This window comes from Dasypus novemcinctus, chromosome 13, assembly GCF_030445035.2.
Source record: "Dasypus novemcinctus isolate mDasNov1 chromosome 13, mDasNov1.1.hap2, whole genome shotgun sequence".
NCBI classification, from domain to species: Eukaryota; Metazoa; Chordata; class Mammalia; order Cingulata; family Dasypodidae; genus Dasypus; species Dasypus novemcinctus.
The window spans coordinates 52,881,119-52,908,156 of record NC_080685.1 but is presented as its reverse complement, the minus strand read 5'-3'; the positions used below and the strand labels follow the sequence as shown (position 1 = coordinate 52,908,156).

General features: G+C 37.9%; 1 protein-coding gene across 2 annotated transcripts in view; it reads right to left on the bottom strand.

The window, feature by feature from the left end:
• Positions 1 to 27,038, bottom strand: part of RABGAP1L (RAB GTPase activating protein 1 like) — an 808,684-nt gene that overhangs the window by 692,614 nt on the left and 89,032 nt on the right. For both annotated transcript variants that reach the window (XM_058310154.1, XM_071207578.1), the window contains exons 3-6: positions 13,136 to 13,315; positions 10,829 to 11,024; positions 4,290 to 4,500; positions 2,197 to 2,371 (exon numbers count right to left, since the gene is read on the bottom strand). In XM_058310154.1, coding sequence (XP_058166137.1) covers positions 2,197 to 2,371; positions 4,290 to 4,500; positions 10,829 to 11,024; positions 13,136 to 13,273 — 720 coding nt within the window. In that variant the 5' untranslated portion in view covers positions 13,274 to 13,315. The remainder of the gene's footprint in view (positions 1 to 2,196; positions 2,372 to 4,289; positions 4,501 to 10,828; positions 11,025 to 13,135; positions 13,316 to 27,038) is intronic.

Sequence of the window (27,038 nt, the reverse complement as noted above, 5' to 3'; positions counted from 1 at the left end):
GAGGTCTGCAGTTCAGTTCCCAGTGCCTCCTAAAGAGGACAGCGAACTAGAATGATGGGCAGGCACGGCAAGCTGATAAAAAGAGACACAAGAAGAAAAACATGGAAGACACAACAGGGCAGGGAACAGAGGTGGCTCGAGCAATTAGGTGCCTTCCTCCCACACTAGAGGTCCCAGATTAAGTTCCCAGTGCCTCTTAAAGACATAGGACACAGCAAGTGCAAACAAGGAGAGGGTGGGGAGAAATAAATAAATAATAAAAACAAATCTTAAAAAAAAAAAAAATTCTCATAAGATTTAACAATTGTCATATATTTCTTCTTATACAATGAATTCTACCACCAATGAAACACTTTGAAAAGTGTACCCTAAAAATTTTAAATACATGGACATCACTTTCTCACAATTGGCAATGCACCAAATATGCTCTCTAGAAATACAATTAATATATTTAATACTGTATCTAAAATGGTCAGATTGAGAATTTCCCAGTCTTACCTAGTACCTTCCCACTGTTAAACCTCTCGAAAATGACAAAAATTACCCCATCCATAAACAAGGGGATGTTGTAACCCAAAAACAGAGAGTTTCATACCATTAAAGTTATGGAAAATGCTTGCAGCCAAGTCCCTTTCAATTTCCTTCTGCAGCAGTGTTTCTACCTCTCCAAGCCACAGGTTTTCCAGGTCTTCAAAGTTCATTTCCTTGTTATTGAGCTCCAATGATTCAGAAATCACACGGATGTGTTAAATGATGGGTGCCAACACGAAATGCCAGGACACTACTATCTGCTTCCCCACCTCTGCAGTGGAGTTTGGAAGATGAGATTTAGCTCCCCCCTCATCCATATGCATGCGTGCACACACGTATATTATATTCACCGCCTACTATATGCCAGGCACACTAGCATACTTGTCCTCATTCACTCCATATATTTTTACCAAGAAGTCAGTATAGATGTATGTGTGTATACTGTATGCATGTATATAATAAATACATAACATATATATGCATATTTATTTATTTTAATATTGGAACGAAATAAATTAAGACCTACTTTTTAAAAAACCTCAAACTCAAACTTCTTACAAAAGGCAGTGAGTTCTGGCAGAAAACTTTTATGATTAAAATATAAGTTATAGGTGTGCCTGTGCATGTTCATTTTAGTGTAAATCAAATAGATGATCAGGATATAAAAACTGATATATCCTTCATGATTACTATCAAACACAAAGAAACCTACAATTTTGGGGCCATAAATAAACTCTCAGCACTCCTATTAATACAATAGTTTACTCATGTTCCATGGTAAAAAAAAGAACAAAATAACTATTGTTTTCAGCATTTTCTGATAACAATTTATATTCCCAAAGTCAAACACACCTAAGCACTTGCTCATTCAAATTCACCTATCGATCCCTTAGAAATGGTTGCAAGCACTGAAGTTCTAATAGTGTAACTTATTTTTAATTTGAAGAATACGCAATACATTTAGAAAAAGCTGATCTCCCTTCGTAAGTAAATGTGGTTTGACTATGAACTACTTTTCTAGTCTAAGAAACCACCATTAAAATTGCTAAGAAGAACTTAACTGGCAACTTCAAAGGACTACATGTTGATATTCTTGCTATATGTGAGTATTTGTATTTTTAGTAGGTCAGGTCTCCAAAGCAAAAGCCAGCCTCTGAGTGAATGCGCATAACAAATAATGACCACTGGAAATCACAGAGATCTATGAAACAATCTCTGTGTAGTATCTTTTACCAATATGTCACGGTGAGGCCGAGGAGAGAAACAGGATTGTTATAAGCACTTTTTAATACTACGTGGACCAATGAACTTGGAAAAAATAATAAAAGAGGCACAAAAACAATTTATCCTTTCTGAGCCTGAGCAACTATAACCATGGGAGAATAGTTAATCCAGTGGTATTTCTCTATTACATTTCTATTACATCTGCTACAAGAGTGTACCACTTACAATTTCACTTTAGAAAGCAAACATATCAGGCTCAGCTACCAAATGCAGTTCTATGCCATTATAAATAATAATAACTTCATCTTAAGAAATATACTCCAAATTTATGTAATATGGTATATAGTCATACATAATACTTTATTTGACAGTGAGGTTAAGGTCCAAAAATATTACTCTAACTTATCTCTAAAGCAAATTGTTACAATATTTTATACTTACTGCCTCTTTAATTTCACAGGAGAAAACATGTATCTGAAATTCTTCTGAACCATGGGAACTCTCTGTAAAACCAAAGCAATCATTTTCTGTCGTCCCATCATGCCCACGTGCACAGAATAAGACTTTATAAATTGGAAAAGATGCTATCTCCACATTGCTAGATTGGTCTATGATTCTGCAGAACAGTGATACAAAATGAAATAAAATATTAACTTTCAAGGAACAAGGCAGTTTTACTATACCAATATATGACATATAAACTTAATTATCTTAGTCACAAAAATAAACGTTACAAATAATGCAAAAAAGTATATATTCATATTATTGCAAAATTCTTTTGACAATTTTATTTTCATAATTCCTATGACCCAACTCATTTACTTCCAAAATAAGTATGCATTGCCTGGTAAAATCTGTTATCCATCCCAAAAGGCTAGTCTTGTTCTGGTGTGGCAAAGGAATGCTAGTACAGAATAGCACAGAATATGCTCCACCCCTGGAGCACACATTTCTTTTCAGAGCAACACCTACAGGTTTACTCGAGCTCCAGGACACTGTTCAACTGAACCCTCTTTTACCCCCCAAAAGATTAGGGTAGTTCCAAAGAAATCTCAACAGAATTTAAAAGCTGGAAAAAAAGTTGTGGGATTTGAGAATGAATACTTTTCTGATGTACTTTATATAAATCCTAAGCCCTAGACTGACCTAAAAACTCAAAAGGCTCTCAAATTGATAAATGGGGTTGGGGGGACAGAGTGGGGAGAGCAGCCACCAAGAATAGAGAGGCAAGACAACATGTTATGTCTTCTCGAATTGTGTTTGGCAATGTGAAACTAAACAGGTAACATCAAAAGGCATTTTGGCATTTTCAGGAGATAATACATAACAACATATTCATAAAACTCTTCCCTTGAAAACTCAAACCACTTTTACCAAAATTTTGTAAATCTATGTAGGTATTATTTTAGTACTCAGAACTCAGCTAGCATATTCCCACATTCTAAACTTTAGAGAATGAGGCAAATTAGAAAGAGTTTGAAGAAGGTTAAATCAACTTTCAGGTACTATTTTTGGTTGAGGATACCAACCACCTTATTTTCCAGACCTGTTCCATTTGTTTGTTTATTCAGCAAATACAGTACTGAAATCCTATTATAGAAAAGGCACAGTCTAAAGCACTAAGGCTACAGAGGTGAAAAAAAAGAACCTACTCCCAGGGAGCTTATATTTTTGTGAGGAAGATAGACAATGAACATATTAAATAATTATGTAATATAGGATTAATGAAAAGTGCTATAATGGGGAGGAAAAAAGGACCAGAAGTGGAAGAGGAGGACAGTTTTGTCCAGATGTAATCAAAGACAACTTCTCTGATAAAATGTTTCTTGAAGTAAAGCCAGAAAGAAGTAGAAAAGCCATTGGAATACCTGAGAAAGATCATTCAGGCACAGGAAAGAGAATATACAGGAATTATCACTGGTATGTGTTTGAGAAAGCTCAGAGAGATTTGTATGGCTGGAAAGCATGAATGGAAAAGAGGAGGGGATAGAGACTCAAGTTGGAGTGGTAGGTCACCAGTGATCAGATCTGGTAGGATATTGTAAAGCATGGTAAAGACTGAATATAATCACAAGTTTAATTGGAGGTCACTGGAAGACTGAGTCCAGAAGAATAAAATTATCTGATTTAAATTTAAAGTAATTAAATTAATATTATCATAATTAAGCATAAGAAAAAAGAAGTTATTTTCCTGCTTTCCAGTCTGATACAAATACCTTTAAACTCTAGGGCCTATTATAGTTTTGATCCACTGTTAAATGACAAGCTGAAGGCATGTTTTTATTCTCCTCCAGAAAATAAAAATACCAATTACAAGGTTTGTACATTTTTATCCCCCTTGTTATATTCTAAGTATAATTTTGCAGATGTCCCTTATAAAGTGGCAACACAGTCCAAGCTTAAACATAATGTTTCCTTGTCTTATGAACATAACCAAATTCACAACCTACACCTGATTTATGCTGTAACATCATAATCAGCACCCAAAAACCTTAATACATATCTAAAGGTAGGGGGAAAAAAATAGAGATTACCTCACAGAACCTTCTGGAACATTTGGCACATATAGAGTAACAGGAAAGGGGTACTGACTGGAAGATTTCATAATTGCCATTGCCTGTAAAGCTTCCATTTCATTACGTGGGGAAGAAACCTTCATACATCCTAAGTAAGTCAATTTGTTAAATAAAACACTATCTTCTTCAGGTAGTCCACTTGGAGAATATGGTCTCAGTGTAGAAATTTCTGAAGGAAAAAAAAAAATTCAAAACACTCAAAAGTCAATGGGAAACTACACAGTATAATTATTGCTTATTGCCCAAATTGAAATGAAATTTTCAAACAAAATTTAGGTCTCTTTGTATGTTCATCCTAAATCTTATTTCAGAGTTTGGAATTGGTCATTTTGTACTTTCAACTCTCTTAAAATATTAAATTACTTAGCTTTAACTTTTTCAAAAGAAAGAGAAAAAAACTTTCGAAGATTTATATTTTTGAAAATCAAAAATATTGGGAAGTGGATTTGGCCCAACGGACAGGGTGTCCACCTACCACATGGGAGGTCCAAGGGTTCAAACCCAGGGCCTCCTGACCCGTGTGATGAGCTGGCCCATGTGCAGTGCTGATGCGTACAAGGAGTGCCCTGCCACGCAGGGGTGTCCCCTGAATAGGGGAGCCCCCCGAATAGGGGAGCCCCATGTGCAAGGACTGCACCCCGTAAGGAGAGCCACCCAGCAAGAAAAAAAGTGCAGCCTGCCCAGGAGTGGTGCCGCACACACGGAGAGCTGATGCAGCAAGATGATGCAACAAACTGCGACACAGATTCCAGGTGTCACAGACAAGAATACAAGTGGACACAGAAGAACACACAGCAAACGGACAGAGAGAGCAGACAACTGGGCGGGGTGGGGCTGGGGGAGAAATAAAAAAATTAAAAATATGGAGTTCACATGATACAGAATAAGAATTAGAAAAAATAATAAATACAGTTTCAATTAGCCTAAAAATAATGATTAAATGAAACTAAAATTAATTAAAAGTTTCTCTTAGTTATGAAGATCCTTATAGCACCAAATTTATTAGGCAGTCTAACTTCTTCAGCAAAAATAGTGCTAAGATGTTATATCTCATGCCAACAACAACAAAAGACCAGCTCCTTAATTTGCTCCTTCTGGCTTGCTGGCTTCATTTCTATGAACAATATTAAGTGTTTCAATGGAATTTTTCTCTTCAAAACAACTGCTATTTTTGATGAATGATCCTATAATTGCTTCCCATGCTACTCACCTCCAAAATGAAATTTCTTTAAAAACAAAACAAAACTGGTCAACATAAAAACACAAATAGGTCAAAAGTAATAAAAAATAAAAGATATACCATTCAAAAACACTAGTTATAAGAAAGGTGAAGTATCAGACAAACTATACTTCAAAACAAGGAATATTAATGGGGAAAAGTGGGTATTTCAAAAATATTAGAAAATGTAACAATTCTAAGTGATTATGTACCTAACACCAGAGCTTCAAAACACCTGAAGCAAAATTAACAAAACCTAAGATGCTCAAACTGGAACAGGCAAAGATGGAGTAATAAGCCCACTATAATTTTATCTTCCCCAGAGAATATAAAAAGCAACTACTTGGGAAGTCTAAAAGAGTAAATGATAGCAGATGGTGAGTTTTCTAAACTTTTTTTCATCCTTTATCTCTCAACTTTGACCTAAGAGCTGCCCAAGTTACACAACTGTATAGTGGCAACAAAACTGTGAGAGATCTCCTCTTTCTGATGAAAGGACCAGAAAAAGGAGTTCCTAAAAACCAGAGAATGTTTGGGAAATCATGTCTTGTTTTTTTCCATTTTTAACTCTCTTTTATCCCTCTCAGTCCTACTATAAGGCCAGCCCTAGTCATGGAGTTACACAGCCAAAGGCCCCTAAAACCTGAAAAGAAAACCTGTCACAAAGCCCAGAAAAAACAAGGGGAGTGGCATCTGTGGTCCAAAAATGGAGGAAGAAAGCCCTGTTGTTTTTTTCTCTTTTCTTCTCTCCCTACTTTGTCCTGAAGCAGTTACAGGCACATGAGACTGCACAACAGCGCAAAGGATCAAAAATTCTGAGAAATCTATCTTTCTACCCAAGGGAAGAAGGCAAAAGGAAAAAGGGTCCTAAGACGACAAAGAGTGTTGGAGGAAAGAGCTAGAAAAGGCAATCCCCTAATTCTCTCTATGAATTAGCACAAGTGTTGACCACCAAGCTATGCATGTGTGGAACTGACCAAGTAAGTAGAGCAAGGGTTTTAAGAACTGAATTGAGGCTTATCTGACATTTTAAACCAACCACAACAATTCTGTTAGTAAAAATTGCATTGATTACAACTATGAAAAGACAGCTGAATGTCTCTTCATTAAAAATGAAAACTAAAAACAAGAAAAGAATAGTAAAAACTTACTTATAAAGCAAAGAAAATTCTTCCTACCCACTGAGCTCTTCAGGAAAAGCTACATTTTAAAAATTTAACATGAATACAAAAAGGTACACAATACCTGGTCCCTGCCCAATATACTCTGAAATAGGAATCATATTAACTTACGGCATTGAAAAAGGGTAATTTATTCCCAACAGTCCATCAGAGATACATTAGAAAATAGAAGGTATTTCTTGGCGGCGGACTTGGCCCAGTGGTTAGGGCATCTGTCTACCACATGGGAGGTCCGCGGTTCAAACCCTGGGCCTCCTTGACCCGTGTGGAGCTGGCCTACGCACAGTACGCACAGTGCTGATGTGTGCAAGGAGTGCCCTGCCACACAGGGGTGTCCCCCGCGTAGGTGGAGCCCCACTCGCAAGAAGTGCGCCCCGTAAGGAGAGCTGCCCAGCGCGAAAGAAAGTGCAGCCTGCCCAGGAATGGTGCCACACACACATGGAGAGCTGACACAACTAGATGATGCAACAAAAAGAAACAGATTCCCGTGCCGCTGACGACAACAGAAGCAAAGAAGATGCAGCAAATAGACAAAGAAAAAAGACAACCAGGTGGGGGGGGGGGGGGAAAGGGGAGAGAAATAAATAAATCTCAAAAAAAAAAAAAGTATTTCTTCATTTGCAATAAATATATTAACTAAAAAAGAATTATATGAATGTTAATACCAGCACATTTTGGTATTTTGGGGAGGGTGGGGATTTCAGAAATTCAGAAGTAAAGTAAAGCACAATGAATAACATAATCCCCCATGTACCCTCAAATCAAGAATTGAAGTTAATATTTTGTGATTGTTTCCAATCTTATATTTTTAAATTTTAAAAAAAATTCAGTTTAAGATATATCTTAGCTTCCCCTGATAATGTATATCCCTCTACCCTGTGTCCCCAGCAAGGCAATTTTCAGGAATTTGGCATTATCATCTAGTCTATTTTTTATACTTTCAAAAACATATATTCACCTGTAAATACACAGTATTTATGCTTTTATTTTTGTCAATGTTATTAATTAGTAGATATTTTTCTCCATCTTGTTTTATCCTACAGTGTATATTTTGAATGCTAAGCATGTGTATGTATATAAATCCTTTTAACTATGTCACAGAATCACTATACTATCTCTTATTTTCCATATTGGTCACCTATATTGGCTATTACATAAATTAAGTTCCTAGGTATATTTTTTGCCCATTTTTCTATGAGACACTTTGTTTTCATAACTGATATGAAGAGGTTTTATAATTGATATGTAGAGGGTCTTTATATATCCTAGCTACTAATTTTTTATATATACAGAGAAAAGTTAACATAGCAGGTCGAGACTGCCCATCCTTAGAAAAGCCAATTTCAAGGATGGGTCTTGGCTGGCATCTGGGAACCTGGCTAATAAAAAGTTCCCTATACCAATGTAAACTTTCACTAAAAGGTTAAGAGTGGCTCACTGTGACTAATCTCTTTGTACAAACAATACTACATATTCCAAACACCAACTTTCTTTCTGAGAGTCTGGATTTTCAGTGAATATGGCCATATAGGCACTATATGTCTATCTGATCAATTCACGATAAAAAACCCTGGACTCCTGGGCTCAGGCAAGCTTCCCTCATAGACCACATTTCACACATGTTGTCACAACTCAGTGCTGAAAGAATGAAACATGCCCTCTATGACTTCACTGGGAGAAGACTCTTGGAAGCTTGCACCTGGTTTCCTCTAGATTTCACCCCCCTCATTTTTCCCCTTGCTGATTTTGCTTTGTATCCTTTTGCAATAAATCTAGCTGTGAGTACAACTATATGCTGAGACCTATGAGCCTTTCCAGTGAATCACCAAACCTGGGAGTGGTCTTGGGGCCTCCCAGCAAATTGCAAGTATCTTCTCCTGTCATTTGTCATTTAACCTTATTAATGGTAATTTTTTGTTTAGAAGACTTCAATTTTTATGTAATGAAAAGTAGCTATCTTTTCCTTTATGATTTGGCCTTTACATCTTGTTTTAAAGAGTATTTTCTACCCTGACAACAACAAAAATATCCTTCAGTATTTCTTTTAGGTTTATTTTACATATTTAAATATTTGGTACACTAGGAATAATTTTTGTTTATAGAGTTAGAGATTTCATTTTTACTCCATTCATAGAAACAATTGTCCCAATACCATTTATTGAATATCCATTATTTCCTCACTGATGTATGAAGCCAGTTCTCATATATAGATAAGTCTGTTTCTGAAAGCCTGTTCCAGTGACCCACTTCCATTGCAATCAAGACCACATTGGTTTAATCACTATAACTCTGTAATATAACTTAATATCTGATGTTCTTTTTCAAAATTATCTTAACTAATTGTGAATCTCTACTTGTCTAGATATTTTTTAGAATCAGTTTATAAAAGTAATTGAAAACTTGGAATTACCAATCAAGTTATAGGTTAATTTGGAGATAAATGGCATCATTTCCCTCCATGAATCAATATAGTATCTCTCCCCACATAATCAGGTCTTTTTTTCATTTCCTTCAATAACATTTTATAGTTTTTTCCATTAAATGTTTGGGTCTCGATATCTATTGTTTTTGTTAGTATTATGAATGGATTCTTTATTTTCTATTATTGGTTCTTGATATCTATTGTTTTTGTTAGTATTATGAATGGATTCTTTACTTTCTATTATTGCTGCTAACCTTGCTAAAAGTTTTTAAATTGAATAGCTTGTCTATTTACTTTCTAAAGTGTTTTGCAAATCTTGACAAATTTTTCTCCTTTCCAATCTTTTCACATTTCTTTTTCCTGTCATCTTGCATTGGCTGGATTCTCTATTAAAATGTCAAAAAGTAGTGGTCACAGCTATAATGTCCTAACTGTTTCTGATATTAAAGGCAAGGGATCTACAATTTCAGGATAAAATATAACATAAGATTTTAAGAGATACTATTTATCTGGTTAAGTAAGTTTCCTTCTAATTCTCCATTTACTATGATCTTTACATGTGTGCATATATAAAAGACCTTGATTTACATCTAATGCTTGTTCTGTATCAACTGAGATGAAAATTTTTTTCTTCTTTTCACCTCTTTATGTGGTAAATTAGAGATAGATTTTTCTAATGCTGAATCAACTTTGCCATCGCATGTAGTGTGATTACATTCCCTACAAGCATTCCATCATGGCCCCACAGTGTAGCAACCATGCAGTCTAGCCATACTTACTCTCTACCAAGGTTCAGAAATGGATCTTGAATGTCCTGAACTAACTAGGATAATTCCCATCTTTTTTGTCAAAGTGATTTCTTCGGAGGGTCTGAATATAAGTCAGGCCAAGGCCTATCACTTTATGTCATTTCTCTGTCAGGAAAATGATTTATTTGGTCCAATCAGAGTGAAACTCAGAACTTTTGTTCAGTGGGTAGAAGAATAGAGCTTCTCATCTGGCCACCAGGCATGAACAAATTATCTAGCATTGCCTACCAACTGCTGCCAAAAGCTCCCTTGTGACCATGAAGGAAGCTAGCTGAGGATAAAACTGCCATGGAGAAAATTATAGCTGAGTAGTTTACAAAGAAACCATCAGAACCCAGATCAAACCACCCATCTAATGTTTAAACCAGCTGAAGACGGAGTTGGGTTTTTCTTTGTTTTTCTTGCACCCAAAGCAGCTTGACATATGTGTTTAATATTAAATAAACTGATGGAGTTGGTACACTATTTTATTTGGAATTTTTACCAATTACAAAATTAAATAAATATAATCAAACTAAGTATAAAGGAACATTATATGAAATATATCTATTACACTATACTCTGGTCTGCAAGAATTCATTCATTTGCACAATAAGCACTCATTGACAACCTATTATGAGACAAATACTGGGGGTAAAATGAGGATCTAGACATAGTCCCTGTTGTCAAAGAATAGTAAGATTGATTGTAAAGATAAAGATGCAGGCAGAAACATAAGAACCAAAGCAGGTATTTTCCGTAAGAAATGAAAGGCTAGTGGTCCTGATTTTGGGAAAAAACTAACAGGATTTCTAATATTCATCTTAAAATTTTCTTAATCACTTTATCCTATTTCTCTTATGATTTCTAAGAGTTAAATACAGTACCAGTGTTTGACGGGTCCAAAATTAACTGAAGAGATGGCTTATTTGTTTGGTTGGTTGAAACATCTCCAGATGAATGGTCTATTGAAATCTCACTGGAACTTTGATGATCAACAGAAAGACTGCTTTGCCCTTTTTCAGAATCTCTCAAAATTTCTTCCATGGCTTTCTCCAATTGTTCATCACCATTAGAAGCTATCTATAGACAAAGCAAGACAATTCTATTTCAATCCTATTTGGTTCTGGAACTTGGATTTTATTAAAACATTTCATTTTTAAAAGAAATTAAAACAATCAAAATATTTAAATTTATTATCATTAATGAGTACCAAGAATTTACACAGTTGCATCTAATTTCACACAGAAATAAATAGGTTAAAATCCTGAATCATGAAACCAACTACATTAGAGGAGAATTATTAGTTTCATTCATATAAAGGATTCTTCCTTTAAAAGAATTATTTCCTTTCAAAGAATTCTTCATAAAACACTTCAGGCAGTTTCCAACTATATCTGATCTAAGATCTTATTTATAAAGATTTCCTTTTTGTTCTTTTCTTTTTAACTTCTAGGAACACATCCTAAAATTCAGATAACCTTTAATTTATAAATTTTCAAAAAGGAATAACTTTAAATAGACAGTATCCCTTTTGAGTATTTTTGAAAAAGTAATATTTGTTACATCATAAAAATATTCCTGATTTCCTCACAAGTTGCTTGAACTCATCACTTCGAGTATATCATTAATTTCCTTAAATTTAGTTGACTCATCTTTTCTTAAAAGCAGGTGGGACATTAAAGCCTAAGTAAATTAACATTTTATATTAAACACAATGTTACTAAAATACAGGTATCTGAAAATAAAGTCATCAATCATTTGAATAAAATTATAAAACTATATGAGATAGTTTGAAGTTCTTTTTATGAATCCAAAACATAGAAGGATAATGTTTTTTAATTAATCCATTCCTGGGGGTGCGGATCCTTTTGATTGTACTACATCAGTGAGGGGTGAGGTAACTTGGGTCTCAACCATCTTGCTGGGTCTGATATAAATGGAGTCATACAGAGAAAAAGACACAGAGGAAAAGGAAGCAGTCATGTTACACTGATCCTGCCAAGTGAAAGGGAGGATTGCGGAACAACAGTGAAGCCCCGAGTGGATGAGAGGGGTCCCAGAGTCTGGAACAAGAGGAGCACAAAGACATGGAAAGAAGCCCCCAAGGGACTGGGCCCACAGAGGAATTCAAGAGGAGATGAGTTCAAAGCTGAATTGCGGAAGAAAGCAGAGCCGCTGAACAGAGAGGAGGCCCAGTAAGGGACAAGCCTTATGCCTAGTTGCTCACAGCGAAATTCCAGGAGATGGTAGATTCTAAAGGGGAAGGCAGAGACCTCAGGAGAGGTCAGCAGCCATCTTGCATCACCAATGGCAGAACCCTGAAAGGCATGTTTGCTGGTGCCTTGATTTGGACATTTCATGGCCTCAAAACTGTAAGCTTTTACCATAAATAAAATCCCCATTATAAAAGCTGACCCACTTCTGCATCAGGAGTCCCATGGCAAACCAAGACACTAAATATTCTCAACATAATGTAAAATGAGTATTTAACAATCTGACTTTTACAATACATTTTATTACTACTCCTTTGATGCCATAGTTAATACTAAACAAGTCTTAAATAATATGTAGCACTTTTGACTAGATTCTCTATTCCTATTTCTAGAGGATGATTATGCACTTCTTGTGCACATATACTGGCTTTGCTTGATTCCTTTCCTTTGACTTAGGAAAGGCAACACAAAATGAAAGAAAAAAATGACCATAGTCAAATAAAAATTCAACTGCTAAAAATATAAGGCATATACTTAAAATATATCCAGCCAAGTCATCAAATGACTTAAAACATAAAACTATATGAAATGAAACGCAAGTAAAATATAGCCATATAGTTAACTTCTAAATTCCAGCAGTGAGAGACCAAAGATTAATCCAATAAATTAAATTTACCCAAGACTTCATCATTAAATCTAATTCACCAAACTATTGTCCCTTCTCTTTTTTTTCCCTTCTATTCTTCTTTCTAAAATTCCAGATTAAAAGGTAAAGAACCAAAAGTAAAAAAACACTTAAATCTACAAATCAAACAATTAGACTCTGGATAAATCAAACATTGATGCTATTCTCAAGATTAGTGTACTACTACTAAGACAAATCGTTGCATTTCACACATCTCCTGAGATAAGTTTCAACTATTTATTTTCAGAAAACATAATTAAAAATAGAATCACTTGTGGAAAAGAAAAAATTACCTTCAGTTGAGGTTTTTCATCATCCTTTGTAGAAGTATCAGCTGCATGCTGAGGAACCACAACAAATTCTTCACTGTTCAGTGTAGCCACAGAATCAGATGACCCACTAACCTTCTGTATTGAAGTTGTGACCTCCATTTCAGTTCTGCAAACTCTCTTCCCACATCCACCTGGTCAAAACTACAGAGATTCAAAAAAAAAAAAGAATTATTGAAAAAAAAACAAAAACACATGTACTAATAAGTACTTAATCAATCCCCAACTTTAAAAGTTTTTCTTATGAAGAAGTATCCAGCTGGCTAATTATCTCCAAACTACTTCCTTGGAGTGAGCAACATAATGGAAATGTACTCTTTGCACCAGAATTTACAGATTAAAAGAACCATTTTGTTCTCTGAAAAACAACACAAACCCCGCCCATATCTCTGTAGCTCTCCTAGAAATACCTACAAATTCACATACACACCAAAAAAAATGCATTTGTTGAAATTACTTCATTAAATCTAAATGTTTCCAAAAACTCAAAGTAAAATTCTATACCTTAAAATATGGGGAAAGGTGGGGTGGTCACTGAAGTTGACTATTTGACACAGAATTTAACACCCTAAGCTATGTGTCTTTTCCAAACATATTACCACTTATGACATACAAAAAATATTTTGTTTTATTTTAAAAAATGTTCATGCTGTACTCATGTAGCAAGCAATGTTTCAGCAATCAAATACAGTACAATTCTGTTTTCTGGATAGACTTCTACTTACCACAGAAACTCAATATTGTTTACATTTCCAGAAGTTCATTTATTTACACAACTAATTTTAACCAAATACATATACTATGTAACAGGTACTGTACTCAACACTGTAATCACATAAATGGATAAAGCAGACAAGTAGCTCTCCTGGAACTCACATTGTAGGTAAGAAAACAAGCAAGCAGGCAAATAAGATAGCTTCAAATGGCTACAAATGCTATGAAGAAAATAAAACAGTTTAATATGATAAAGAATAACTGAGGGGAGTGCAGAGACAGCTTGATATATGGTGGTAGGAAGAGACACTCTGAGGAAATTGAGCTGAAAACTAAAAGACAAAAAAGAGTTAAATAATCACTGATCAAAGGAGTAACATGATAAAGACATAGGACAAGAAGGCTTGAAATAAAGAACAAAGGACCCTGTACAAATATGGTTAAGTCAACTGACCCATGACTAAAACCCCGCTAGAAATCATCACCTTTTCTTCTTTTAATTAGGATTTTTCTTCCATTGTTGCAGATAAATATAGCTACAATATCACATTTTGCCATTAGGTAACGCTAAAACTACGTACTCTTAGCAAAAAATGGTTTACCTCTACCTTCAAGTTATACTTTTAAAAATTAACTGTTTTCCTTCCAACTTTGTCAAATTCAAATTTCCAAGAATATCAAACTGAAGAATAATTATAATCCTAGGCCAGTGTAATTAGCTAGCCACCAATTATTTCTGCTGGGCATGTTAAATTAATGTCCATTCTTTTTGAAATCTTTCAAGCATATTTATTTGTCGTCTAAAGGTTTTTCTCACATTGCATGTTATATGTTTCTGAAAATAAAGCATGTGTTAGGAGCCATGTCTTCACTCTTCCAGGCTGTACCACATGTCCTCAATTGCCAAAACACCACACATTCCTGATATTCTTTGTGTGGCCTGTCTTTCTCTAAGTACTCATAAGGTTGTTACTTTTTTTTATGATTTCTAAATGTTAGAAATTCCCCAGGTTCAAGTACTGAGTCTTTTTCTGATGTCTTTCCATACACTCTAAGAGATACCTCTCATTGCCATGGATTTAAACACCATCAGTATGCTGAGAGTCTCTCAAATTTTTACCCCAGCCCAAATGTCTCCTATAAAGTTCCTGATTTGGACTCCAACTTTCTACTTGCCATTTCCACTTGGAAGTCTTATCTGTATCTTTAAAAAGCTATGACCAAAATGGAATTTCTCATGCCTCATTCAAAACTGTGTCTCCTCTAGAATTCTCATTTCAATAAAAAGCACCACATTCTACCAAGAAACCAGATGCCAAGCTTGATTCACCCCTACTTCCTCACTCCTCACAGAGCAAGCCATGTCAACCCCACCTCCATAACAAACCCCACAAGTATCCCCTTTTCTTCATCACTACTACTATTCTAGTCCAACTGGACTTAACTCCTCTCCAGTCTTCTCCTATCCAGTCTATTCTTCACAGAGGTGCCAAGAAATCTATTAGAAAATAAATGGGATTACAATAAACTCCAGACTATTCAAATAAAAACCAGGGGAGCAGATGTGGCTCAAGCTGTTGACTGCCTGCTTGCCACATAGGAAGTCCCAGGTTTGGTTCCCAGTGACTCCAAGAAACACTAGGAAACAAAAAACAAGCAAAATAAATGAGAAAACCAACTCAGGGGAGCCAATGTGGCTCAGTAGTTGAGTGTCAGCTCCCCACATACAAGGTCCCGGGTTCAGCCCCCTGTACCTCAAAAAATTTTAAAATTAAACTTAAAATAATAAAATATCCTTGCCAGGTCTTACAAGCCCTTGCCCTGGTCTCTTTCTTTCTTTCTTTCTTTTTTACATTTAATGTGGCTTTTATTTTACCTTAAATACTTTTTTACTAGAATTTTTTTCTTTATTTTCTTTTCAATGTTACATTCAAAAACTATGAGGTCCCCATATACCCCTCACCCCACCCACACCACCCCTCCCACATCAACAAACTCTTCCAACCTGACCTCTCTCTTAGTCACAGCAAATGCTTCCCCTCATTAGGGCCTTAGCTCTTGGATCCTACTTTCATATGGCTGACTCTTTCAGATATCAGCTTTCATTCACCCATGAATTCATATTTAATAGATTCTTTTTGTGTGAGAAACTATTCTGGAAACTACAGACATAATAATGAGTAAAACCAATTCATCCCTATCTTCCTAGACCCAACCTTCTAATGAAAGAGGCAGATAATAGAGAAGAATATAAATAAATCAGTACAAGAACAAGTACTATGAAAGATGATAAGAAGGTGGGAAGCAATATGGGCCCAGGTGACATTTGAGTTTAATAAGAATGAGTCAGCCATGGAAAGAACTTCAAGCAGAAGTAACAACAAATCCAAATTCCAGAAATGAGGACGCGGATGTAGCTCAAGAGGTTTAGCGTCTACGTTCCACATGCGAAGTCCCAGGTTCAGTTCCCGGTGCCTCCTAAAGAAGACAAACAAACAATGGGCACACATGGAGCAAAATCAACAAATAAAACCAACAGGCAGACAACAAGCAAAAAAATGAAAACAAGAGGGAGCAGATGTGGCTCAAGTGGTTGGGCACCCACTTTGCTGGGTTCGGCTCCTGGAGCCACCTAAAGAGAAAACAAACAGACTGTGGGTAAAAACAATGAACAAAAAAGAAGCAACCAGATGAGGGAGTCATCACAGGCCAGGGCGTGGGGGGCAACAATAAAGACAACACTGATTACAAGTATAAAACCCTGACTTAAAGGGCCATAGGAATACTTTCAGAACTGTGTAAAATGCCACCCTATTGTGTTAAAAATTGGTTTGAATCTGAATAGAGAAATGGCATGCTTATCAAATTTGCACAAAAAACACAAGTATCAGAATGGTAAACCAATACTTTAAAATATTTCAACAGGCAAGAGAGAAAGGCCAAAAATAAAAGGATTTCCAAGAAGAAAGAACTGTCTTTTTAACAAATGGTATTAGGACAAATGGACACCCACAAGCAAAAGAATGGACCTGGACTCCTATCTCACAGCATACACAAATATTATCTCAAAATGGATCATACACCTAAATAAAAGAAATAAAATGATAAAATTCCTAAGAGTAAATCTTCATGCTCTTTAGTTAAGCAATGCTACCATAGATGTGATACCAAAACACAAGCAACCCAAGGAAAAAAAGGTAAAAATGAACTACATCAAAATTTAAAATGATTTTTTTTTAATTTAAATGCCTTTGCTGTAAATGATAACATCAAGAAAGTGAAAAGCAAATCCCAAGAGAAGCAAAAATAAATTGCAAATCATGGGTCTGGTCTTGCATCAATAATAAAAATAACCCAACTTCTGTTTTCGTCTTGGAAACATCACACCCATCCTTACAAGAAAAGGGTAGAAAAACTGAAAATCAATGGCTTTGAACTGAAGTCAAACAACAAACTGCCACCCCAAAACCTGGAGAGATAGGTATATCCAGAGAGATACAGCAACCAAGATCTGTTTAACTGAAGCTTTAGTAGAAGGGGCCATAAACTGATAGGAACATTTAAATGATAATTTTGATGACTCACAGAAGGCTGACTATGGAATATTAAGAGTGAGAAGCTCCTGAGGACAAGAGCTTTGGGGGGGAGAGGAGAGGCCCAAACTTTCATTGGTTTTACCCCACCAGGTTCTCAATGTAAAGATCAAAGAAAGATCTGCTGGGTGGCAGATTTGGCCCACTGGTTAGGGCATCCACCTACCACATGGGAGGTCCGTGGTTCAAACCCCGGGCCTCCCTGACCCATGTGCAGCTGGCCCATGCGCAGTGCTGATGCGCGCAAGGAGTGCGGTCCCACGCAGGGGTGACCCTCGCATAGGGGAGCCCCACGCACAAGGAGTGCGCCCCGTAAGGAGAGCCACCCAGCGCGAAAGAAAATGCAGCCTGCCCAGGAATGGTGCCGCACACACGGAGAACTGACACAACAAAATGATGCAACAAAAAGAGACACAGATTCCCGTGCTGCTGACAACAACAGAAGCAGACAAAGAAGACGCAGCAAACAGACACATAGAACAGACAACCGGGGCAGGGGAGGGGGAGAGAGGGAGGGAGGAAGGAAGGAAGATCTGCTGTGACCGTGGCAGAGGAAAAGTAATCTTTAGGAAATATGGGAGATCCTTCTCCATAATGAAGGCCTACTCTCCAGAAGAAAAGATTTTCCCATAGCCTTACCCCAGCTGGGGAAAGGGCATTCCTTCTACTCCAGCTCCTTTCACCCATCCTGTCTTACCTAAGGTGGGGAAAACATAGTCAACAGGTATCATGGCTTCAAGGAAATATTGGGAATGCTGCAACCAGGGAAGGAAGTAGATAGTACAAGGGGAGAGTTGGGGAGGGGGACTATATTACTGCAGAAACACTTGTGAAGGTCACAGCTCTGAGATACAAGTCCACTAAAAGAATGAGATTTAACTGGAAGATAACAGAATGCTACTCCATAAATATACACACACACTTTACCACCACATCAATACAGCTCCAGTATAACAACAGTCAATTACAGCTGAAAGAGCTGCAAGATAGATTCTCTCTGAGGAGGAGAATTTAGGGAAGCCCAAAGTCAAGCAGAGACAAAAGCAAGGACACTAGAAGAATATGGAGTCTCTAGTATATTGAAGTTCAACAAACATTAAACACAGCCCAAATCTGTCAGATCACTTTAAATCCCTACTGTAAAAGACCACTTACCTCATTTCTTATGAGCCAATTCAACATGTCTGACTTTCAACATAAAATTACAAGGCATAGCAAAAGGAGAGATAAAACAGTCTGGGAAAAAACAAAGCAATCATCAGAAACAGACTCATGCGACACAGTTGTGGGAATTATCCGAGAATTTAAAGAGTATGTTATGGCTCTAATGGAAATAGTAGACAACATGGAAGAATATATGGGTACTGTAAGCAGAGTGACGGAAACCCTAAGAAAGAATCCAAAGGAAATATTAAAAATAAAAATCATTCTAATATAAATTAAGAATAACCTTCAGTAGACTCATCAGTAGCCATCCAAGGGTAAAATGAGTCAACTTGAAGACAAGTCAACAGAGACATCCATATTGAAATGCAAAAAAAGAAAAACGAAAGAAAAGAACAGAAAATCCAAGACCTGTAGGCCAATACCAAAAGGTTTAACATAATATAACTGGAATACCTGAAGGAGAAGGAAGAAAGAACAGGGCAGAAGAAATATTTGAAAATAGCATCTAAGAACTTTCCAAAATTAATGACAGACACTTAGTTACAAATCTAGAAAACCCAGGAGCACCAAAAACAATACATCTGGGAGTAGAGAGGGCCACATACTAGACACATCATATTCAACCATCAGAAAATCAAAGAAAAAGAGAAAACCTTAAAAGAAGCCAGTGGAGTGGGGAGGTTACCCTCACCTATAGAGAAACAAGGATAAGAATTTCAGTAGTTTTCCCATCAGAAATCATATAAGCAAGGATACAGTGGAGTGAAATATTTAAAGAGTTGTAAGAAAAAAATCTACCAACCTAGAAATTCTATATTCTGCAAAATCATCCTTCAAATATGAAGGAAGGGAAGAAGAGAAAGATGACAGCAGAATAAGGGGCTCCAAGAGTCAGCTCATTCCTATAGTGCAGTTAGTAATTAGCCAGAGCTATCGAAAGCACCTATTTGGGGCATGCAGAAGATCAGAAGAGCATCCTGCAGCATCCTTGGAAGAATGGAAGAAGGAGACTGCCCATCTGCAGTGAAGATTTATGAGTAGAGCACTCCACACAAGCACTCTACACTGCAGAGCCTGGTGTCCATCTCCTGTTAGTGGTGCAAGCCACTTCGGGAGCTATTCCCTGGCTGGAGTTGGAAGCTCCATTTCCTATAAATGGGGGAGAGAGAGTCAGGTACCAACTTCAGCTACTGACTAATAAATTCAGCTGGTTAAAGTCTAATCTTGAGAATAGCTAAAGTTTGAACCTGTCTAAGTCAGCAAGAGTCCAGTAGCCTCCATCTTAACTCTGCCCCTGGCATGAAGGGAAGTGGGGCTGACTGAAAATCACAGTGACAGTAGGGGCCAATTTTTTCCACCCAGGTTGGACTGCAGTCATAGCTTAGGCTCCAGCCCCATATTGGCAGGGAACCTAAGGTGGGACCTGCACCAGGCTCTCCAGGTAACTATAGTAGCTTCCAGCCCACATGGACTGACAGGGGAGAAAGGAGGGAGAAGCTTCATCAGTTCCTGGGGCAATGTGGGCAGCTTCAGACTCCACAGCTTACAGTACTAACTACATCCTCAGCCCCTACTACACGGGCAGCAAGGGAGAAGGGTAAAAAAAAAGGTGAAAAAGGGCTAAAAAATTCAGACTGGTTAAACACGAGCCACTATAAATTTCCAAATTAGGTTGAACCAAGAATCAAAGAAGGGCTGTAGCACAAAGCCAATCAAATAGAAAACTGTAGACTAAAGAGAGGAAATGCACCCAGAATAAATGCACCTAGTAAACCAGACTCCAAGACATCAACAAAAAATTACAATCCATACCAAGAAACAGGAAAATATGGCCCAGTCAAAGGAATAAGCTACGCCTCCAGATGACATAAAGGAGCCAAGACAATTAATCATAGATGACCAAACAAATCTCCTAATAAATTCAATGAGATGGCTAAAAAGATTAAGGATATTAAGGAGACAGTAATTGGGCACAAGGAAGAATTTGAAAGTTTTCATAGAAAAAGAGCAGCTCTCAAGGGAATGAAAGGCACAATAAATGAAATTAAAATATACTGGAGACATACAACAGCAGATTTGAAGAGGTAGAAGAAAGGATCAGTGAGCTTTAAGATATGGGCTCTAAAAGCAAACAGGTAAAAGACCAGATAAAGAAAGACTGGAAATAATTGAACAGAATCTCAAGGAACTAAATGATACCAAAAAATGTGCAAACATATATGCCATGGGTGTCCCAGACAGAGACGAAAAGGGGAAGAGAAGGACTATTTGAAGAAATAATTGTAGAAAATTTCCCAATCCTGTATGGCATGGGTATCTGTGTCCAAGAAGCACAAAGTACTCCCATCTGAATACATCCAAACAGACCTACTCTGAGACACATACTAATCAGAATGTCAAATGCCAACAATAAAGAGAGACTTCTGAAAGAAGCAAGAGAAAAGTAATGCATCACTTACAAGGGATGCCCAATCACACTAAGTACTGATTTCACATCAAAAACCATACAGGCAAGAAGGCAGTGGAATGATATAGTCAAGATACTGCAAGAGAAAGAGACCCATGGGAGTTATGGTCATGGCCGATGGGGTTAACTACCAGGGCAGATGGCCCCTCTTTGGAAATGGTGTTTATGTGTGATGAATCTGGACTCAGATGGGATCTCCCTTCATAAGACTTTCATGCTAATGTGCTGGAGGTGCAGTTAATGTTGGGGTTTAAGATATATTTAGGGGATTTGAATCTCTGGACTGACAATGTGATAGCCAGATCCTGAGCCTCAACAGACTCCAGCACCTACAATCTGATTTATTGGACTTACCACACTCAGCTAAGATGGAGGTGAAGAAGGACAACCACCACACCATGGAGCCTAGAGTGATTACAACTGAAAATGGGAGGATTGCATCCAGCATCCAGGTGGAATCTGAGCCTCCTCTTGACATAAAGGTGCAATGGACACAACCAATCCAGTGTCCACATAGAAGAGGTGGCATTGGATTGGGAAAAGTGGACATAATGGACAAAGGGTATGGGGAAAGGCAGGAAGAGATGAGAGGTGGAGGCGTCTTCGGGACATGGAGCTGCCCTGGATGGTGCTTCAGAGGTAATCACCGGACATTGTAAATCCTCACAGGGCCTACATGATGGAATAGAGGAGAGTATGGGCCATGATGTGAACCAATGTATATGAGGTGCAGAGGTGCCCAAAGATGTACTTACCAAATCCAATGGATGTGTCATGATGATGGGAACGAGTGTTGTTGGGGGGGGGGAGAGGGGGGGTGGGGGGGTGGGGTTGAATGGGACCTCACATATATATTTTTAATGTAATATTATTACAAAGTCAATAAAAAATTAAAAAATTAAAAAAAAAAAAAAAAAAAAAGATACTGCAAGAGAAAAATTGCCAGCTAAGAATCTTAAATCTAGTAAGACTGTCTTTCAAAAATGAGGGTGAATTTAGAATATTCATAGATAAAAAGAAACAGAGTTTGTAACCAAAAGACTGGCTTTACAGGAAATAAAAAGACTGCTACCGGTGGAGATAAAAGACAAGAGAGAGGCTTGGAATAGAGTCTAGAAATGAAGATTTTATGAGTAAATGTAACAAAAAGTATAAAAACATTGGTGAGAAGAAGATATGACAGATAAAACCCAAAGGAAAAATAAGTGAAGAACTGCCCCTACAATAACAATAACAACATTGAATGTTAATGGATTAAACTCCCAAGTCAAAAGACAAAGACTGACAGAATGGATACAAATATGAGCCACCTCTATGACCAAAATTATACAAAGCACTTTTTCTGATCATAATGGAATAAAACTGGAAGTCAATAAAAGGCAAAAAAGGGAAAATTCACAAATACATGGAGATTAAAGAACACACTATTAAATAATAAGTGTGTCAAAGAAGAAATTGCAACAGAAATCAGTAAATATCTCCAAACAAATGAAAACAAGAATAAAATGTATCAGAACCTATGGAACGCACTGAAGAAAGTGTTGAGAGGGAAATTTATAGCCCCCAATGCTTACAATGAAAAAGAAGGGCCCAAATCAATGACTTAAGAAGTCTAATGACTGGAGAAGTTAGAAAGAGAACAGCAACTATTCCCAAAGAAAGCAGAAGGAATGAAATAACAAAGATCAGAGCAAAATAAATGAAATTGAGAACAAAGAAACAATAATAAAAATTAACAAAGTGGTTCCTTGAGAACTCTCCTAAATCATTTCAAAGAATTGAAAGAAAATGAGTAAAGAGATAAAAGAACATTAAGAAAACACTGGGTAAGCATAAAGGACAAACTCAAAGCCTGCAAAGAAAAGTAACGAAGCTTATGGGAATGAAAGACATAATGGATATGATTAAAAATACATTAGAGAAGGAAACAGATATGGCTCAAGGGACTAGGCTCCCATCTACCATATGGGAGGTCCAGGGTTTGACTCCTGGGGCCTGCTGGTGAAGGCAAGCTGGCCCACATAGAGAGCTGACCCAAGCAGAGAGCTGGCCCACGCGGAGTGCTAGCCTGCAGAGGAGTGCTGATTGGCACAGCAAGATGACGCAACAAAAAGAAACAGAGAGGAGAGACAATAGAGACACAGCAGACCAAGGAACTGAGGTTGTGCAAGAGACTGAGCACCTCTCTCCCACTCTGGAAGGTCCCAGGATCAGTTCCTGGTGCTGCCTAAAGAGAAGACAAGTAGACACAGAAGAATGCACAAAGCAAATGGACACAGAAAGCAGACAATGGGGGGGGGGGGGGAGGAATGTAAATAAATAAATATATATTTTTTTAAAATACATTAGAGGGGAAGCAGACTTGGCCCAGTGGTTAGGGCATCCGTCTACCACATGGGAGGTCCATGGTTCAAACCCCGGGCCTCCTTGACCTGTGTGGAGCTGGCCCATGCACAGTGCTTATGCGTGCAAGGAGTGCCGTGCCACACTGGGGTGTTCCCCGCATAAGGGAGCCCCACACGCAAGGAGTGCGCCCCATAAGGAGAGCAGCCCAGTGCAAAAGAAAGTGCAGCCTGCCCAGGAATGTTGCCGCATACACGGAGAGCTGACACAACAAGATGATGCAACATAAAGAAATAAAGAAACACAGATTCCCGTGCTGCTGACAACAACAGAAGCGGACAAAGAAGAACATGCAGCAAATATACACAGAGAACAGACAACTGGGATGGGGAGGGGGAAGGGGAGAAAAATAAATAAATAAATCTTAAAAAAAAAATACATTAGAGGGGGAGCAGAGGTGGCTCAAGCAGTTGAGCATCCACCTCACATATGGGGAGTCCCGGATTCAGTTCCCAGTGCATCCTAAAGAAGACAAACAAGAAGCAGACAACAATCAGAAATCGAGCAAAAACAATGAGCAGACAACAAGCAAAAAAAGAAACTACATTAGAGGGAGCAGATGTGGCACAAGCATCGTCCTCTTGAGCCAGTAATGTTGGTTCAACCATCATTAGTATCATTTTCCTATTAACTGTATTCAGTTATTTCGTTGGCTTCAATTTTGAGGAAGTTTTGGGTCACAGAAGGGTTACAACTATGGCAGGGAAGGATCACTAGTTTGGGGTGTCAGAGATGGGGAATGCATGGGAGGATGTTCAACTGAGGCATACCTAGAAGGCATATGAATGTGTCCAAGTGTTCATGGGGCACTGTCACAATGAGTGGAGATCTACACAATAACCAAAAAAAATATATTGAATTTCCATCCTGGAGAGCTCTGCCACATTCTCTAATGGGACAGCAAGAATCCCCTAAGTACAGAGGCAATAACTACTGAAGGAGGATCAACCACTTACAGGCCCTTGATTGTGATGACTGTAATTGTGAACCTTTACTTTTGAAATGGAAACTTAGCATTGTATTTATAGGGTGCCTAAGCATTACCTCCTGAGAGCCTCCTTGTTGCTCAAAATGTGGTCTCTCTCTAAGCCAAAACTCAGCATATAAATGCATTATCTTCCCCCCAGCATGGGACATGATTCCCAGAGATGAGCCTTCCTGGCACTAAGGAATTACTACCAACAACCAATTAGCAATGGAACTGGAAAAAGACCTTGAATAAATGGATCAAAGATAAAGACAAATGCGTTTATACAGCTAAGAGACTACAAAGTGAGCCAGGAGGTCATTTCAAAGGTTACGCTTAAGCATGTCTCAGCAGGAACTCATTGACTGGCAAAGTAAACGTTATCTCAAATAGCAGGGCTCCTGAGGACTTTGAAGACATCCAGACACTCAAGAGTTTGGCACCCTGCCAGTGCACCCTACTTTGGAATTTATGCTCCCCTGTATGATACAGTTGGACTCAGTTGTGTTCCCTACATATATCTCTGCTGCCCCGCTACATGAACCCAGAGTTAGCACTAGAGTTGACAGCTGTATGTCCAAGAGACTTAAATCCTTGGGCTGTCCATGGGACAGTTAGGCCCTGAATCTCAAGAGACTTGCAACACCTACTCCCCAGTTCATTGAACTCATTCAGAACAACTATCAAGGAGACGATGACTGACAATGGCCATCTTGAGGAACAGAGAAACTGCAATTCAAGCAAGAGAGTTCCATCCACCTGCCCTATGGGATCTAAGGGACCTCTCAATTAGAGGCCAAGTAGGTATCACTATTACAGAATCCTCAGGATTGGGGAATGAACAATGGACTAGAGCAGATTTATAGTTGTTCTTCTGTAGACTTGTTGTGATCCTAGCAATGGAAGAACTTTTATCATGGATGTGGAGGCAATGGCCACTGGAAGTTCTCATGGGAGGGAGAGGGAAAAATAGGTATAATTTGGGGGACATTTTCAGGACTTGGGAATTATCATGAATGACATTTCAATGACAGATACAGGCCATTGTATATCTTGTAATAACTTGCAAAAATGTGCAGGAGAGAGTGAAAACTACAATATAAACTATAATCATCACTTAGTGGCAATGTTCCAAGATGTGTTGATCAATTGTGGCAAATGTACCACACTAATTAAGGATGTTGTTAATGTGGGGAAATGTGGAAGGGCTAGGGAGCCCCTAGGGCTGGGAATCCCTTATATTTTTTGTGTAATATTTATGTAATCTAAGTTTCTTTTTTAAAAAAAGTATATTAAAAAAAAATACATTAGGGAAGCCGCTGTGGTTCAATCAGTTGGGCTCCTGTCTCTGATATGGGAGGCCCTGGGTTTGTGTCCTGGGACCTACTAGTGAATGCAGGCTCGCCCGCATGCCATGCAGCGCCACCTGGCCCACAAGCACCACAGAGAGCCAACTCAGCAAGGTGACGCAACAAAAAAAGGAGACAAGCAAAACACAGAAGAACATGCAGGGAATGGACAAAGAGAGCAGACAGCAAGCAAGCCACAAGGGGGGAGGGACAATAAAATAAATAAAATACAGACACAGAAGGACGCACAGCAAATGGACACAAAGAGCAGACAGCACGCAAAAAGCCACAAAGGGAAGGGATATAAAATTTAAAAAAAAATACATTAGAGGGGGAGCATATATGGCTCAAGCAGTTGAGCACCCACCTCTCACATGCTAAAGAAGACAAACAAGGAGGAGACAATGAGCGAACATCAAGCAAAAACAAGGAGCAGACAACAAGCAAAAAAAAAAAAAAATTAGAGGGAGCAGATGTGGCTCAAGCAGTTGAGAGCCTACCTCCCATTTGGGAGGTCCTGGGTACAGTTCCTGGTGCCTCCTGAAAAAGAGAAAACAAAGAACAAGAAAATCAAATGAAAAAACTAATTCAGGGAAGCCAATGTGGCTCATGGTTGAGTGCCAGCTTCCTACATATGAGGTCCTGAGTTCAATCCCCAGACCCCGGTACCTCAAAAAATAGACAAAAAAATACATTAGAGGCACATCAGAGAGATGTGAATTGCTCATAGATAGACCTAATGATTTTGAAAACAGAATATCTGCACTGGAAAAGACAGGAGAACAGAAAGAGAAGAAAATGGACAAAATGGAACAGGGTCCCAGGGAACTGAATGACAACTCAAAACACACAAATGTGTGCATTATCAGTGTCTCAGAAAGAGAAGAAAATGGAAAAGGGGTAGAAAAAATATTTGAGGAAATAATAATTGAAAACTTCCCAACCCTTATGAAATACATATATATCAATAACCAAGAAGGACAAAGCACACCAAACAGAATAAATCTGAACAGATCTACCCCGATATACCTACTATTCAGAATAACAATTATCAGAGATAAAGAGAGGATCTGAAAGCAGCAAGTGAAAAGCAAAGCAACACATACAAGGGAAACTAAATAAGATTAAGAGCTGACCTCCCATCAGAAACCATGGAGATAAGAAAGTGGTATGATGTATTTAAGGTACTGAAAGAGAAAAGCTGCCA